Genomic DNA, 19412 nt, shown 5'->3' with positions numbered 1-19412 from the left:
AAAACATTTTCAAAATGTTGTACCACACCAGTGGAATTTCGTAATGGTCTAGGTAAAGCTTTCCCTTGATTTCTGCAAACGTGATCCAAATTTGTAAGAGACCCATGAGCAAACATTAGCAAAAGCTGAATCTTCTATTTTGTCAAGATTTCTTGTCCTTCTATTAATCTTCCATTATAGATGATAAATAGGATATCATAGAATCACAGAATGTTTCGGGTTGGAAGGGTCCTTAAAGGTCACCTAGTTCCAACCCCCCTGCCGTGGGCAGGGACACCTCCCACTAGACCAGGTTGCTCAAAGCCCCATCCAACCTGGCCTTGAACACTGCCAGGGAGGGGGCAGCCACAGCTGCTCTGGGCAACCTGTGCCAGTGTCTCACCACACTCACAGTAAAGAACCTCTTTCCAATACCTATATAAATCTCCCCTCTTTCAGTTTGAAACCATTACCCCTCATCCTATCACTACCCTCCCTGATCAAGAGCCCCTCCCCACCTTTCCTGTAGGCCACCTTGAAGTACTGGAAGGCCGCTAGAAGGTCTCCCTAGAGCCGTCTCTTCTGCAGGCTGAACAACCCCAACTCTAGAGCAGGTCCATTTCTTTCTTACGCTGGGGGCCCCAGAGCTGAATGCAGTTCAGTGAGATCCAGGTGGGGTCTCACCAAAGTGGAGTAGAGGTGGAGAATCACCTCCCTTGACCTGCTGGCCACACTTCTTCATACCTAACCATCTAAAGAGTTACAAGTAATTCCTGCCTCAGATGCACTGTCAGTGCAACTCAAGATACATGTCAGACAAGATCTACTGCAGTGAACGTTGTTCAAAGAACTAGCAACTGCATCTTAGAAAGGATTTAGATTTCTTCCCACCCGCCTAGTAAAAGTCAAAGCTTTAAGTAACTAAACTCCTTACAGAACATATGCAAGCTCTAAGTACATAATAATGGGACCCTTAAAACCAAGGATCTCCTCTCACCCAAACTTTCTAGCAGGAAGTGGTGCCATTTCACCTATTTGCATTAAAATTAGTAATAGGTTTTGAGAGAAAGAAGCAGAAACCAGGACTCAGTTCTCCCCCAGTTAAGTGACCCTAACCACAACAAAGACATGCTTGCCTTGTTTCAGCTCTCCTTGCATCCTTCTGAATCACGGAGAGCTTCCAAAAGAGACTGCATATCCAGATGGCTAAAGAGGTGACAGATGGAGCTTTGAACCATCAGGTGAAGAATACAATTAACCAGGATTTCATACTGCTTCAAAGACTGATGAACCACTAGACCATCATACAGAGGAGGAGATTCCTCAAAAAGCAGGAAGTTCCTACCAGAAAGTCACCTTGCAAAAAGGTTTTGAACAGGAAAGTATGCAACAGTCACAGTTCTTTAAGAGGAAGGGCTGAGGAGCCAACACACAGGACAAGATTCAGAGATCTTGAGACCCCCAAGGAAGGCACTAACATCCCAGGGAGAAACAGGTTAAAGCCCCTCTTCGGCCAAACAGTACCATCTGGAAGTTCAGCATCCTCCAGTTTCTGGTGATTTTAGAGTGCTCTGGATGGTAGTTCAAGTCTACATATTCTGCATGACAGTTTAAATTATTTACTGGATCAAATTTCATGGTTTCAGTGTAAATATTTAAAATGAGTGTTAAATTTCAATGGTGGTATTTGAGCCTATATATCTATCTTCTGTTCACCTTTCTCTTTTTCCTCAAGACCACGAGGACTTTTTTCCTCAAGTCCACGAGGACTTTTTTCCTCCCAAGAGGCTTTGTCTGGGTTTTGTGAGCACTCTACTACATGAATATTTCAGGATTTAAGTATCTTCATGCAAGATACTACTTTTGCAGGTCCTACTAAATAATATTATGAAAAAAACCCCACCCTGTTACAACACTTGATTTTGCAGAGAGAAACTACATAATCATATTGCCTCTTGTCAAGTGCAATGTACACTATTTCTTCCTATCTACGATTGTGTTAACACATAGAAATACCCATATTAGTCTCTAAGTTGTTTTTTTTTTTTTTTAATGAATACACTAGCTTTTTAATGCTGATTTTAAAAAAATTATACTTGAAGTAGATTCTGCAGATTTCATGAATCAACTTCATCATATCCCTTACTTTTACCCATTCCCACCAGTCTTCTGGCATACCCTGCTCTTCTTTTTACTCCTCAAATGAGGGTCTGCCATTACCTGACTGCATACAGAGCCATTCATGGAGTTCAGCAAAATCAAAATTCTATTTCCGACACGCATTTTTTTCATGGTGAGAAACTCCACCTTATTTAAGTGTGTGTGGTTTCTTTCATCTAATTACAGTTCAGTGATATTGCTGAAATGACTGCATCAGTACTACAAAAAGATTTTTACACCAAAAGCGTAACTAGTCAAAGAGAAAATATCTTTCAATTCTCCTATCATAAATAACAAAAATACCATAAGATTAATTCAGAGTCAATACGCAAAGCACTTATGATACACTAGCAGTAACATCAACTAACCGATTTCCTTTCCTTATCAATTCCCACGTGAAAATCCATGGACTATCTTCACAATCCACTCATTCTACCACGTCCTTACACATAACTTTTCCCTCTTCAGGAAGATTACCCTCACGCAGACCAAAGAAAGCCATTTCTGAGGTTGTGCCTCAAGCCACATAGCAAATTCCAGAATGAAGTACATATGAAGAAAAGCTCAGACACAGGGCAACTTAGGAAAAGGGGGATCCAACTGTACTATTTAGAAAACCTATCCTGTGAATCTCAAAAAAAAAAAAAAAAAACAAACAAAAAACCCAACCAAAAATTAGGTGCCAAAACAACTCAGCATGGTCAGAATTTACGTAGCTGTCCTTAATCCCACAAGCAGAAGCCTTGCTTTCTAACAGGCTCCAGAAGAAAGGGGTATGTTCAGGGAACAGATTGTAAAGATTATCACTGATGCCATGTCATCATTTAATCATTTTGGAAACAGAGAAACAGTGACACTAAAAGTCACCAAGAGGCCTACATTAGACTAGCTGGAGTATATATTGTGCCATGGTACTATACTTTATCTGGCTAATGGGATTATGCTAGAATTGGGTGTGTCCTGTCACATTCCTGCTCATGCAGCTAAATGCACATCGAGGAAATTGCCTTATCCGCTTATATAAATGCATTCCACTGCCAGTAATTCATGAGGAAGTAAAGGAAAAAAATTTCTACCCAAACACTTAAAGACAAAAAAACTGGCACCAGGAGATGTTGAAAATCCCTATTCCTCTGCTATTTGCACTCAATACCACCTGGGTGAGAGCCATTCCTCTCAACCAGTTTTGTCACATCAATCAGAAGATCATGGAATCATAGAATCATTTTGGTTGGAAAAGACCTTTAAGATATAAATACCTAGGATGAAAAGCTTGATGAAACACATCAAAAAACCAATTTTTCCACATCACAACCAGTTATGTTAATTTCAGTCTTACAACCACATTACAAAAAAAAATCCTTTTTCTATTGTGCAACAGGCCAAGTTATCAACCATGTTGAATTTAACTTTGGTTGTTCAAAGAGCATCTCCACTGATAGTGAGCCTAGGGACACATACCTATCAAAAGTTCCACTTTCTCCTAAACAAGAGCCTAGCTGAAAAGTTTGCATGCACATCCTTGAACCAAGCTCCAGGTCTTACAAAAAGTGCCTGAATAATTTTAATAAAATTGAATGGGTCAAGAAGACAGATAAATGAGTGGAGTCCATTTTCCATCTGAAAGCAAAGTCTAAGTCTGGGGACCTAGGCAACACTTAGGATTAATCTACATGAGACAGTTAAAAACCCTGGACTTTAATTTATCTTTTTTTTTTTTTTTTTTTTTTTTTTTTAACATAGTATAGTTAAGCTCATATAAAGACCCATGCTGAAATAATTTATTTCAGGTTTTAGGTAGCTCATGTTCTTAATAATTACTAAATGGCCCTATTATATGTGTACTGTGCCTCCTACACTAGACCTTCAATACATGCAGGCTTGGTGATTCAGAAATTTAAGACAAGTTGTTGAAACAGTTATCTGTGCACATCTCTGCATAACACCATGCAGACATATTCAAGTGCTTCAGAAATGTGTAACATGGTTACCACTGCTGCTGTTTCTTTGCACTTCTGTAAGGTGAAGATGTGGTCCTGATATACAAGGAAATGTACAAACACAGCTGGATTTTACTGTGAAGAATCTTAAATTATCATGACAGACAATGGTTGGACTACTGAAATGTCCGTTCTTGCTTGGTAACTGTAACAAGGAGCGCATAGCACTAGCTGTATAAGTAATGGCTTATATCGCCTGCTGTGAAAGAGCACAATGCCTGCATGTCATCCTTCTTTCTTTTTAAAACTAGGATCTTTGTAGTGTGTTACTGGGCTGAAGCATACTGTGAAATTGCATGATATGGCATTGTGAACTTCCTCATTCTGACTGTTTACATTTCTATGCAAATTTCTTCCTAGCAAAGAAAAGTGAGAAGTTTTGGTTTGCCATATCAAGAAACTAAGCCTGATCCTCGTTTATACTTTGTAGATGAGAGTCAATACTGGCTCACAGTTTGGGGAGATAAAAAAAATAAAAATAGTTGTTTCAGTTCTGTTAAACTTACGGGATGGTGTATTTTCTTTTACTGCTAAATTAAATAACTTAAGTCCAACCAGCCATCTATTCCAAATTTGGACTTTAGCTCAGAAATGGCCAGCTTGGTCTCATTTTCAGGTGAAAATGCTCAACTTCTGATTGTGTGCTTCAAACCAAGGACATCAGACTGTCAAAAGCCTGAACTTCTGAACTAAAGAGAACTGTTGGTGTTGCTTTTTCTTTCCCAAAGCTTATTTTAATGCTTATTCTGCCTAATCATCCTTTATATCATCCCAGTCCTTGTGATGGGTACTGAACTAACAGCCACTACACGTTCACAGTGTGGAGGTGTCCAGCAGTGCAAAGTCCCACACAACATATGCCCAGCTGGAGAAGGTGTTTTGCAGGCACCATCCATCAGATTGCTGTGGTAATGGTAACTCTAGAGGACACTGCATCAAGACCACAAATTTATTTCATGTATGTCAATGAAAATAACAAAGAGGGACTAAAGCTGGATTTGAACTGATCACCTAAGGAGGAAAAGCTCCATATCCCATTGTATTGAGTTATCTGGCACACTGCCTTGTTCTCTGCCTCTGGCTGGAGATTTAAAACATAGTAATACTATACCAGAGGACACAGCATGTCCATCTTCATGTAGAAAAATGGAGCAAATAAAAACATTTGGTTCCCTTCAGGACTACTGTTTTTGACTAAGAGAAGTATACCTTCAGATTGAGATACACTAACTTCTTTGTAGCAAAGATTTTTTGGTTATTTCTTACGGCCTATGTAGCAGTTTACTACTGAGAAAAAGTGACAGAAAGCAGTCTATAGAAAAGCATTCATCCCATAGCAGTGAGAAATTTCTTTTAAGAATGTTAAATCTTTCTTATTAGGGACTAACCTGCATACTTCTAAATCATCAGACCAGTCATCATACAACACTGGAGGCTTCTGAACAGCATCAGTCACACTGGGCCCTGCCCCAGCAGGTGCTCTGTTATCTGGGACTGCCAGAGCATCACTGCCAGAGCCTGCCTCTGCAAAGCAGTCCTTTGCATCTTTATTGTGTCTAAGGAAAGATGTGGGCTGGTGATCTCTGCAGTAGCTTTTTCCTTTGCTTTTTCCACTTTTTCTTGAGGACATCCTTGCTTCCTGAGATGATGCTGAAGACTGTGATTCCTTAAGCCTTGGAATCCTTCTTCGGCGGTGATTTAAAGCAGGATTCTCAGGATCAGACACCTCTTGCTTCTTTTTCCCCATTGTCCCCAAGGTGACAAGTTCAACAGCATTAATGTTTGAGGACCCATCCTGGTTACTGCATGATCTATTGTTCCTTCTCCCTCTCCTGGGCATTCTGGCCTTTTCTCTTGCTCTCCTCCTAGCCTGAGCCCACTGACTCTCATCTGAAGACGATGATGAATCAGATGCATTCCAGCTGGATCTCGCAGGCCCAGGATGTAATTTACAGTCTTTCCCCTTTCCTTGCTTTTCTGTATGCTCACCATTGTCTCCAGTCTCTCTTTTCCGCCTAAACCTTCGTTTTACTTGTTTCTTACCAGACTCCCTATTAGAAGGGGTCAGCACCATGACAGGGGTTGCATGTTCAAGCTCATCTTCTGACAAATCATGCAAGGCAGTAGATCTAGACAAAGCAGTAAGCAAAGGAAAGGGATGGAAATGGTAAGGGTGGGTGGAAAGAAAGAAATCAGAAAAAAAGGATGAAAATGAGAACATGAATTTTAATAGAAAAAAACATGAGACTGAAAGGCAAAAACCAGAACATAAACAAAGAGAGATCAAAAGAAAACTAAAGTCTATGTAAATTATGAATAGTGTTAAGCAGAAGCAAGAGCTACATATTATTTAACAAAAACAACTAACAAGTATCAGACAGATTAGAGTATATTTTTCACAGCACCTACCTACAAATGTCCTGAGTGGAAGGGCAGACAGACAACCGTGACTGACTCCTGGGAGCTGTTCCTATTGTAGGACTGCTTGCCTGTTGAAAGAAGTTAGACAGTTTGGAATCTTTGTCCATGAAATACATTGCAGATATTTTATTGCTTTGCCACATGATTACAAAATTAAAGTAACTGTTGCTGCTGTTCATAGCGCACTGTTTAACACATGCAAGCTCACAAAATACAGGAAGCCTGACCAAAAGCAAAACCTATTTGTGGAACTAAATATGACTGAAGCATTTCAGCTCTCATTTGCTTTTTGTTACTGTTTGAGGAAGCAGCTTTCAACATTTGAAGTTTCATTCTGGCTCTGATCTACTGTAAATGTCTGATGGGAAAGGATGCTGTTTTTATTTCATGCAATCAAACAACCATGATGATTCCTTTCAAAATGGAGTGAAGTGCATTTACATTATGCTGAGCGTTGAAGAGCACAAAGCTAACCTATGTTGAGTGGACTGACAGAACAGCGACAAAATTAAAGTGTGTTTTAAAAGGTTTTCAAGGCAATCAGATCTTAGAAGAGCTGAAAAATGTTAAACTGATGAGCCTGAGAAGACCAAAGAGCAGGCTGCATTTCTACAGAGCTGATCACATTCTCAAACAGCAGGAGAGATATAAAACATGTTTAGTATGTGACATTTTGCTCATAAGGTTGTTGCTACAAATTGCAGACTTAGTTGCTCAATACTTCCACCGAAAACATATTTTGATGGTGTTAACAGCAAACCATTTCAATCTGCCTTACAGTCTACTGGCAGCATAGCTATATAGAAACCAAATTTAAACCCAAGGCTTTGTGATTCTTCAGGATCACTCACGAGGTACAGTATTGTGGGAAGAGGGTTCAATACAACTCATTCTTAAGGCTATGACCTTCCTTTAGCTGATAAGGGCATTAGCTTTTAGTATGCAACCCTATCCCATTGTGAGCACCACTACCAAATAGAGACCAAATACTATAAGCCTAAGAGTTCCACAAGATCATGCACCAGATGCAAGGGAAGAATGACTGTTAAGCAAGAGTACAAAGTAAAAATAATACAAAGATGTAAAGGCTATCATCCCAAGCCTTTTTACTAGCAAATCAAAGTCAGTCACACATAGAGTCCATAACTAAAATTATTTCTAGCTCACCTTTCACAGTCATTTTTGTGGTGTCAGTTTGAAAATTAATAGTACAAACAAAGATAAATAAAAACAGCAAGTACCTCCTGACACTTCACTTCTATTCAAGGTTCTTAATAGCCGTTATATTTCATGCATAGATCTTTTGGAAACATCAGTCACCACCATGCACATTTTTGCTTTTAAAGGGATACTAGCTGAGACTCAAGATCAGTGCTTTTACATGAAAATAATCTTCTAGCTTTTGGAATTCAAGTAACCCTTTTTAACTCTTGAATAATATCAAACACCAAAAATATTACTAATACTTTACTACTAGTTCCACAAAATGAAACTCAGAGATACGAAAACTAAGCCAACATGAGAAATTAAGTCGATAAAGCATTTGGGCACAATCCTCATGTTCAAATGTTTTTTCAATGCCTGGGTCCACCAGGCAGAGAAGGAGCATTTGTGAGTCTACATGCAGTCTAATACTGGAAAAAAAAAGGACGAGTATCAGTGAGAAAAATTGTTTGTATTTCATATCTCTTTTTCTACAAAAGTAAGATTTCAATTACACATAATGTGAAGGAATATGAATTGTTCTTACACACATAATAGAAACAGACGGTATATGTATGGTTGGACATAGAATTTTTTTCCACCTCAGCCTCTATGATTAGTTTTACGTGATTAGGCATACCTTAAGCTACTTAATGAGGAAAGACGTAGACATCAGCACCAGAGACAGCCGTTGGGCTACACGCTGCTGCTGTGTGAAAAAACATCCCTCCAGACTAAATCCCAGGTGAAGGACTGCTGAAGAAATCCAGCCCTAAAGTTGAGTATGGACTCCTGAATTCTTCCCTCATGACTGGTTTCCACTTCTTTTTTTCCCCTCACAGCTGCAGGGCTGTTACCATGGCTTCTTTCAGGATCTGTGTATTACAGGGGTTTGGCTTGCTCTTAAGTGGTGGTCAGGTCATCCTCATGCTGTAAATATAGGTTTTGTATCACCTTGCCACAAGCATTACCCTTTGAAGGGATAAGGAGAATTGCTAAGCTGGCCCAGTAACTGTACAGTAGGTCTGCACAAATTCAAGAAACTTTCAGCAGCTACCAAAGCAGCAAGTCAGCTAGACCATTCTTAAGAGGTCTTGAATCAAGCCAAAAATTAAAACAAATTCCTTGCAAAGCTTTTACACTTCTTATTTGGGACTGGAGACAGGTGGAAATTTAATTATTTTAAAATAAAAATTACATTACCAGTTTGATTGCTTATATCTTACATTTCACTCTCAGCTGTAAAGAGGTCTGGACTGTTTCAGCCCTGCTCAGTCAAATTTACTTTCTAGTTCACCTGCACTGGCATAATGATGTTATGTTTAGTTTCATATAACTCAGAGGAAAGTTTATTTTCTTCTAAAATAATTTACATCAAATTCTTTAAAGAAAGTGCTTTTTGCTTTTTTGTCTAATCCCTATTGGAGTAAACGACACCTGGGAAGCCAAAAAGCCTGTGCACCACTTGTCTTGAAAAACAAAGCAAGAAAACTCCAATATGCCAAGTTATACACAAGATAATTCAGATTCTTATCTGCGAGCCAGTTTCATTCAATAGGTTTCCACAACTTCTAAATACAAATCCACTTCAAAATAGCTTTTAATGGTAAAACTACAGAAGGGACCTCAAGGATCATCTGGTCCAACCTTTCTTGGCAAAAGCACGGTCCAGACAAGACGGCCCAACACCCTGTCCAGGAGAATCTTAAAAGTGTCCAATGTTGGGGAAATGAAATGAACTGATGGGATGATTTCTAAAACCAAGATAGTTAGTGTTTCTGATATCCATTATCTGATGTTCAGTTATAGACCTCACAGGTACTGGAAAGCCTTATTTTGTACATAATTCCAGTCTTAGCTCTGTAAGTTAAATAGGAGTGGAAAGACCTGTTAATGTCAGGTCTGTGTCTGCTACCACATAGCATATGAATGTAATCATTCACAGCTAGCCAAGCTGTTTTTAAAAACTTGTAAATGCCAACTCAGCTGGAAGCCCATTCCAGACCTTTACCCCAAGAGCCTTTTGCTTTTCACCCTACCCATGTTCTGACAACATGAACTGCATCCACTTTCTGCTGCCAAAATCGTCTCTGGGCTTACCTCTGTTCTTTCAGTGATATTCTCTCTTAGCCGTCTCCTCTACAAGCTATACAATCCCACACTCAATAGGAAAAAAAAAAAAAAAAAAAAAAAAGCAGCATATTCTCTTAAGTCCAGCCTCACAGTGAAGATACCTAAAGTAGCATTTAGTCAGTTGGTGTATATACAGAGCCCAGCAAACAGCCATGTGTTCCAGATTACATCCTAGAAGGGATACAGTTATATCAGTTCAGTGTTTTGCTTCCTCTGAGTGGCAAAGCAGGCTGCTGAACCTGGTGCCCTGCACAAGTTCCACATTCATTCAGCTGTGCTATCTTGGAGTCTCTGCAATACTGTACTCCCACAAAACACATCATTGAACAATCATCCCCTCTCATATTATAAGCTTTCTTTTATTTTTAATCATCTTTACTGCTAGTTTTAGCAACAAAATACAAAATCTTTTAAATGGCATCAAGTTTATTTTAAAGGCATATCTGACATACTAAAACACAACCATTTGAATATATTCTGCTGACATTATATTAGTCCAGCTCTTAAGGGAATGTATATGCAACAGGTGTTGGAAACAGTCTCAAGAACACAGATCTTACTGCCATAATTGCCATTTCATTGCTATATTGCAATTTAGTACACTGAATATTTTGAGATACTGTATTTCTTGAATAGACTGATGCTGTGGACTCCAGTTCCACTTGGCACGCAGAATAATGAATTTTTTTAAAAATAGTATTTCTTGAACAAATGTCTACTTCAGACAGCTATATTGTACAGCTCATTGGAATGGGAAAACTAAACAAGCACTGTACTAATTTTATCATAGCAAATTATATCAACAGCATAATTAAATGTGGTAATCCAAAATAAAGTTGTCCGACAATTCATTTAGAAGCAAGGCAGATGATTTCTCTATGCCATCAAGACAAGGAAGATGTTTGAGGGAGAATGACAACTCCAGCTGATAAGGTTTAGCATTTCAAAAAAGTTGTTAGTAGAGAGAGATTCCCCAGTCACCACCTTCTGCTGTCTTGGCCAGTTTAGATGAACTCTCTTGTCAAGGATATGCAATTCAATTAACAGACATGACAGGGCACTTATCTACAATTATTTTTAATATGATCAACAGGAGTCAATAGTATGCTTTTCAAACAGAATAATGGTAAACACAGAGTTTTCAGGACAAGCAAGATGATAACCATTTATCTGACACAAGGGGACTTCAATATCACACACATGTGTCTGTGTTAAAAGACTGCAGCAAAGACAGAAATGGGGGACAGAATGAAGTTTAACTGATGAGAACTATAAGAATTTCAAATCAGGATTGCCTTTACTTTGGTGTTCAGGACCTGATAGAACTTTCCAGATTAGAACAAAAAATGAGAGTTCTCACTGACCATCTATTGCTTAACACTGGATGTTGAAACTAGTCCAAGAACATGAGCCAAGTCATGCTCTTAAGAGAAGAGAAGGGCCTTACTTTGACCTAACTGAAAAGCTGAGTAAAAACACATTCCAGAAGTGCAATGCATTCATATAGGAATGGTGTTAAGTTTCAAAATAACAAATCAGATATAACGGACAGCTGATATAACAGGTCACCAGATTTCACAGATATCACCAGAAAAGCTAATGAATCCTCTAATGCCTCAGTTCTGAATAGGAAAGACCAGAAGCATTTCCAAAAGCTGCTCAGCTTACAACACTGCTTAAGTAGAAAGTTGCAGAAAATTGAGGGATGATAGGGCAGACAGGGAATATGACTAACGCTTTTATTCTCCCACTAATTGTGCTTTATAGCAGTGATGCATCACAGAATCCTCCAGATCCCACCAGCCAATACAGCTAAAAAGCTGAAATTCTATCCTATTAAAATAATGGCAAACCAAGGAATGGATACCTTAGAATATCAGAGCAGTTTGCATGACAATAAGCTCAGCAGGAGATCCAGTCTGTGTATTTTCATCTGAAAATTTCTGCTTTGTAAGCAAGGCAACTTTTTATGGAAAACATCCATCTTTATAAACTATTATTTGGATAATTTCTCAGATCTAAAAAGACCAAAAACATGGTGGAAATGACCCAAGCCATGTGTATCTTACAAAGTGTGCCTTGACGGCAACTGGAACTTATGCACATGGGTTTAGGGGACAGGGGTTTCTTGGTTTTGGTTTGGGTTTTTTTTTTTTCTTTTCTTTTTTTGGTTCTTTATCATGGAGTTTCTGCTTTGTGCTCAGATTTCAAAGTTGTTCTAGCATGACTGATGGCTTTACAGCAACCATTAAATTAATTGGTAACTCAATTTTTGTTACACTTTCTTTCACAGAATTTTTTTTGGTAAATTATTCCTTGCACATTTCTTCCCCAAACCTTTTCTTTTTCTCCTGTCCTCCTTCCACCTGCCTCTGAAGAGAAGGAATAAAGAAAAAGTAACATAGAAGGAAGGAGAGGAAATATCTTTATGATTCTGCTGAACAATACCATTCAGCACCTTTGAAAGTCGGTATGATCCTGTTATAAAATGGTTTGAAATCTAAATCGCTAAAGCAGGTTTACCTTCCATCAAAGTAAAATCAAAATTGCAAGTGGCAAATCTATCCTACTATTTAAACAAATAAACCAACAAAAGCAATTACAACTTTGACTTATAGATTCAATAAGCTTTTTAATTTCTTTCCTCCTGTCTTACTGATCTATGTTAATCTTTATTTTAAAGGTAAAGGTTCTACTCAAAAATCCACTTTCTATAGATGTAGAGGCACTGCTAGATAAGCTATGAATTATCAGATGGATTATAGTTTGCAAAAGTTTTGTACTGCAGCAATTCAGTATTTTTGATTCATGATTCTCTTCAGGGATCAGTCTTTCTAGGCATTATAACTTTCTTAATAAAAATGTTTTGTAGTTCTTAGAAAAAAACCACACTGATGTAGGCAATTGAAACAAAGGATGTCCTTTACACAAAAGGTGCAGAGCCATGAGACCAGCAGCTTTTGACTGTCTGGAAGGAGCCAAATGCAAATTTAGCCGGTAAGAAAGGTGAAGCACAAAACATGCATTGTCTTCTTTGTTACTAGACTGCAGTACTTCAGTTCTAAAGGTAGTCAGTATCAGTATTCAGAGAACATAATTTAGACTTTCTCTTCCAAAGAGGGCATCTGTTTCCACATATCCCTCTATCTGCAAGACTTAAAGCTGCAAAATATTTCTATATACTAAACAGCTTTCAATCACGTGACACTCCTGACATTCTCCCACAAGTGCCTATGTACGTGAGTACACGCATTCACTGTATTCTTTGGTCTGATGGGCTATGTAGGAGACAGGCTGGATAAATTCCCATCTGTGAGGATATAATTATTATGTTTGAACAACTCTACTCTGGTGTGTATTTGACATCTATTTATTCCAGCCCTAAGGAAGAGAGAAACCTAAATGTACTAGAGCAAAAGAGCCTTAGAAAGAATATTGAAATGACTAAGCCAAAAGACAGTGAAACCCTGACAATGCATCATTATAAAAAACAGGAGACACCATATCTTTATGAAGTGCAATAAAGTTCAGGTTGCAGCAAAAAATAATGTTGTATCTCTGTAGAAATAAAGTTTGCTTAATTGAATTTTTTTTAGGACAAAGACCTGAAATGTGCTTCTGAGTCCCATGGTGAAAAAATAAATGCCAAACAAAAATTTCCAGGAGTACATATGGAGCGTGTGTGTTACAGATCATAATTCTCGTTGAAAATTAAACAATACGCATATGTAATAACTTGCATACCATGTTTACTGAAAAAAAAAAATAAATCAAAGCTACTTCTCCTGTATGGTATTGCATACCATAGAATAAGACTGAAATCTGTGATAACACAATGTCTTCCAGAAATTGAAATTATATATAGGCATCACATAGAAAGTAAACTTGTATAAACACAAAAAGTTTTTTGGTACGTAACACATTTCAAACATGTATGCAATTTTGTCTGGATGTGTCAATGTGGCACATTTAGGTATACTCAAAATACACTGTTGGTAAGAACCGTGATTTAGTAAAATAGAATCTGTATATTTGAATGTATAATTGTATACATTTAATCGTACTGTTGTATGTATTCGCTCTTATCAGAACACAGGTTTAAAACAGGTCAAGAGTACCTAAGAATAAACTGAAAATGTATTATTTTCTAATGGTTGTTCCCTGGAACTGAGATGTATTTAATGCAATTTTATTCAGAAGTTTGAATTTCAGGCAGACTTTGGTAAATTCTGCAGTCATGCCTTTTGTTATTTTAAATAAAGAATAATTGTGTGGACAAGCCACAAAGTATTCTCTAGACAAAGAAATCAAACATTTATATCTAAGAGGAAAAAAAATGTGCAGCAATACTTATTACGCCATTGTACCTAGTTCTAGTTTTTTGCCTTTTGCTGCTTTATGTTTTGATGAACAAAATATTTCACTAAGTTATTTACTTTGTGCTGTTGTTTTTTACAGTAAATGAGAGTTAAGTGCCAGGTTATTCTTCAACTTTGATATTAATGATATTGTTTATGAGCAAGAAGAATCATTTAGATGACTAACATAACATTTACACTCATATTTCAATGCCAGTTTTGTATACATGGTATTATTCACTGTAACAGCAGTTTTGAAGGCTGACATTTTACACTTTACAAGAGCAAGGTCTTTTTTTTTTTCTTGGTTTATATTCTTCTTTGAAAGCTCTAAGTTTTCTCTTAGTTGCTCACTACGGTAATCTAGAAGCTGTGCTTGGAAAAGCTGGAGCTACATGATTTCTTGAAAAAAACCCAAACAATCACCCATCTAGAATAGAATTGTCATTTATGATTAGCGTGAAATTGGCAAAGAACAGTAAGAATAATAAATGTCAATCAACTTGTAGCAGTGCAGTCCCCTATAGCAAAATGCAACGGGTCACACAGTTGCTTTTTAGGATTCAGTCATGCAACAGGTATCTTGGAGGTGCTGCAATCCTCTTTCAGGCTATCAGAGTTCATGACACGAACTTCTTTGAAAAGAACAGTTAAGTTCCTTTATGCCTTTTCCATCATAAAACCTATAATTTGTGCTTACAGTAATTCAGACAGAAGATACTATGCATTCTCTGCTGGTATCACTGCCAAAGACATGGTGGTATGTTTACCCACTAAAAAAAAATGCATAGTGTGCGAGTTCTGCTTCAAGTTGGGTGAATAACCCAAAGTGTGATAGAGGACACTTCATGCATTCACCTCATATTGAGAGAGGATGAAAAGTTAGAGAATATCAAAATGCATGTGAAAGAACATCCAATTTTAATGGAGGAGATTAAATGAAAATTTGTAATTCACACGGATAAAATATAATGTTACATATCACACATATTGATACTCAGCTTGTGAAATCTATTTCAAAATCACAAAGTAGCTCAAATCAACAATCAATAAATTGGCAACAATAAAGTTTTCATCTAAAACTTCAGTGGGCACTACCTTGACAGGCTGGTGCCTTTTAGTTCTTGTTTGTATCTTACTGAGGGGAACCCAACCTGACATAAGAAATCAATATAGAAATTGCATATACATATAGCAAAATCAGTTCTTTTCTTCTTTCGTTTCTCTGTTGTTTTTCATATTCTAAATTAGACCAATGAATATTATCACACAGAATATTGCAAAACAATCACCTCACTTCTTCCTGATGTAACTCAACAGAGTTTTATTAGATAGATGCTTCAGAGACTTGTAAATAAAAAGTGTTCTAACACCTGCTCCAGGCTTTTGAGAAGCAATTGAGCCAAAACAAAAATCAGGCAATTTGCTCCAAGCTTGAGTTTCTCTGCACTGAAAAATAAGCCCAAAGTTCCCATCAGAGAATTTAAAATCTTACTGCTGAGAGAGCATCCTTCTCTAAGGAGCTCTTGAATTATAATTAACATGCAGAAAGATAATTACAATGTGTTAGAAACATTTCTTCCAGAAAGCATTTTTACATAACCACGCAGCCTCAGAAACACATATAAGCATAACCTTACAAACTGTAATTCAGACACAAGATTTGTTCCACTAGTTAACCACAACAGAAAGAGATTAATCCACCAGATCCTTCTCAGACTAGCTTTCCTCTTAAATTATACGCATATTCAGGAAGAGACACAGTGCATAGAACTAAGCAGTGGCAAATAGGTAATGAACAAGGTCAAGCTTTTAATTTACTTAGATTTTAAATGCACCTAGATAAGACAACTCTAACTCTGAAATCCAGAACACTACACAAGACTATCTCTTACAAAGAATAATAAAGTTGCCTCTGCTACCAGCACCATGGGAAATGAGTGTCAGGGAAAGTCTAAGGATTAAAAAAAATATTAAAAAAATTTAAAACAGCAAGGCTGGTTCATAACTCACGTTTTCAATACTTCCATGTTTTTCTGTATATGTTTTACAATAGAGAGGTTTTGAAAGCCATAGTTAGTAACTAGGGCTCTACTTTGTCACCATGACATAATATGAAATACAGATAGGTCCCAGATATGTTTTTTTACTCACAATGCTAGCAGGGCAGAAGGTAAGAAGACCTGTTTATTAATTTATTGATTCTACAGGAAAAACCTAGGTTATTACCAGAAGTGCAGCAGAAATGATTTTCCTAATTGTCTCTGCTTGGAAAACCAACTGAAGTAATTGCTCCTGGAGTTCCAAGGCAGTTTTACTGATGTATAGACTGAAGCAAATGAACCAATGTCCCAGGTGGATATTCACTGGAGAAAGCCACAGCTGACTGTCAGTCAGGAGTACCAGGAAACAGGCAGACAGAATTGGGCAGAGTATGGAAGAGCGACAGTACAAAATTATGCGATATTACTTTCAAAAAACCTGCAATTAACTCAGTGATTACCCCACAAATGGGGCATTTAAGGTCACCGTAACAAGCTGAAAAACAACAGAGATGAATCAGCAAATTAGTTTCAGCAAATGCTCTCTCTCCCTCCTACCCACCAACCAAAATGGTGCAGGCATGGCACAGGAGGTCCAAGGGCAGGAGGGGTAAAGCACAGTGTCTTATGGGGATAAGGGGCAGTGGGAGCTATAGCCAAATTACACTTAGTTTTCACTGTTCGTGTACTCTTGCCCACAAATATTGATTCAGCACTGAATCAGGTTAACAGAATGAAAATGCAGGATTTCGCCTTAATCCTGCCATATTGACGAAATACTCCATTATACACGTAAAAAAAACCCCAACCAAACAAAAAAACCCCACGAACTTTCACAAGGACAGCTACATAATTTTATAGTTACATGAAAATAATTTGTAAATATTCCAGTTGCCTTGATTTTATGATAGTACATTTAGAGAAACATATTGGCCAGCCACTGTTTTTGCTTATTAACATGTATTACAGTAGACTATACAAATAATTGTGTTGAAATCATATCCAAATATTTTAAGTTTCATCCTTTCATTTGCCTAAAATAGTTTATTAATGAAATCCTTACCAGAAACTTATATGCAAGATAAGAAAAGTCTTTGCAACATGCTAAATTTCTATGCTCTCAATGGACAGCAAAAGTGAATGGTAAAATTGAGGTGCTGATTTCCCATCCATGCTTCTAGGGAATGCTTGATTTTAAAACAGATTGAATAGGTACATGCTAATTAGTATCAGGTAAATAACAAACAAATCAAAGCGATTCCTTCTCATTATGTCTAGATAAGACATATGCAGTGTTCAACAATTCAGTTTAATCTGTAATACCATGTAATTCAGAGACAATGTACCTAGTATGCAAAATTGCCCAAGCATATACTGAAAACCTCAGGTGTTCTCTCTGAATACACAACTTAAGAGCATTATGAAATATGAATCTCTATTTGCAGAATCTTTGCTATATTCCATTTCACAAATGGGGTGGTACAAAATCCAGTGATATCAGGGAACATCTAGTCTGCTCTGGGGCAGGAGCTCCGTATACAACCAAGGGTGGCATACAGTAATGATTAAAATGTAATTCTCTATTTCACCCTTTTTTAGCTTATTCATACAGGCAAATGAAACAGTAAAAGACAATGTTTTGATTATTGTAATTTATATTTTTTTATATATATATTTCTTAATTTTTATGTCAACTGAAATTTTCATTGTGTACAAGATCCAACACTGCACAGAACTCAATTCTTGCCTTTGGTATGTAGTTTACATCAACTAGAAACTTCCAATCTTGTCTTGAGATGCAATATTTGTTACTATTACTTTGTGCCATGTGATATTAACCTGAGAAGTCAGGTGTTTTTGATGTATATAACCTCCTGTTTTACAAAAAAAGCATTTTGAATCAGACAGCTGGAAACTGGATTTCTAAATCACGTGTCTTTCAGCATTTGAAAAGCTTCACTGGCAGGTTGCTTCACATAGAAAAATTGATCCAAAAGAATGAATGATGCTATACATCAGAAAAAGATTAAGTGCATGCCTGAAAACCTTGCTTTTCAATTCGCTACTTAAAAAGGTGCAAGTATCCCTTTGTAATAAGTATCCATACAGATTTCCGCAGAAATTACTTCAAAATAAATGTTAGTCACTGCTATGTTTCTCCTATCAGTGAACGTATTATTTATGCTTTGTCACAGTGTAACCCACACAACTGACTTAAAAAAAGAAGAAAAAAATATCAAATCAACATATTTAGAGTAATTATAACTATAGACATATGTTTAAAACTCTTAGTGAAAATAATACATATAATTCACTGTGATGAAGCTTGTAAGTATTTAACTATGTACTTTTTAAAAATAGGCAGCAAGTCAAGAAGAGATTCAGACATATCCTACAACAGGCTGATATGTTCTACACGTTTTTCCCTTTTTTTTTTTTTCCTTCTTAATGTAAAAGAGTAGAACCTAATATACAACTAGGCTTTTTAATTAAAAAATCACAGGTCTCGAGTTTTTTATGGCTCTGAGAAGAAAAGTTTTACAGTGTGTACCCCATAGACAATAATATTGTGGGGAAGAGGCTTAAGTGTACTGTGCTTGCACTGGATGCAAAATACTTAATCTTTAGATACGAACATAACACATGGCAGAGGTTTAGGCTGGGATTCAAACAATTACTGCATTTTATTTTTTACCTCCTGTATATCCTGGCTTTTGTGCATAGATTTCAGCCACATCTGAACCAAAAATACAGAAAAGAGGGGGGTTAAAAACAAAGAACTCCAGCACAAATCACATTTTGCCCCTTCCTAAAGTTTCCCGTCTCCATTTCCTAGAAACAAAAAAGCATCTAGATATAAAGTCCTGGCTTCAGTGAACCATAAATGCCTGCAAAAAGAATTCAGAATTCAGTCCGAAATGATCACACATTCATAGCTTTACACATTACAGCTGTTATTATTTGGGTAGGGCAGTAATTCCATCTTAAGCCAAAGCGTTAATGTAACATTAGGTAGTTGTGGAAAGCAGGTGAAAAAAGGGCGACTGTTATTTAATTACTACACATATTACTGTAATGACTAATTGTATATTTATACTTTAAGACACAGTTTACAT

General features: G+C 37.1%; 1 protein-coding gene across 2 annotated transcripts in view; it reads right to left on the bottom strand.

The window, feature by feature from the left end:
• MARCHF1 (membrane associated ring-CH-type finger 1) overlaps nt 1-19412 on the bottom strand; it is a 96281-nt gene that overhangs the window by 28440 nt on the left and 48429 nt on the right. Inside the window, exons 3-4 of one of the 2 annotated variants that reach the window (XM_086464419.1) lie at nt 6549-6628; nt 5528-6268 (exon numbers count right to left, since the gene is read on the bottom strand). In XM_086464419.1, the coding sequence (XP_086320545.1) occupies nt 5528-6268; nt 6549-6628 (821 nt within the window). The remainder of the gene's footprint in view (nt 1-5527; nt 6269-6548; nt 6629-19412) is intronic. The other variant, XM_009960948.1, reaches the window with a different exon arrangement.

Source organism: Leptosomus discolor, chromosome 4 (genome assembly GCF_034619465.1).
Source record: "Leptosomus discolor isolate bLepDis1 chromosome 4, bLepDis1.hap2, whole genome shotgun sequence".
Taxonomy (NCBI): Eukaryota; Metazoa; Chordata; class Aves; order Leptosomiformes; family Leptosomidae; genus Leptosomus; species Leptosomus discolor.
The sequence above is the reverse complement of the archived record's forward strand: the minus strand, read 5'-3'. Positions and strand labels throughout refer to the sequence as shown.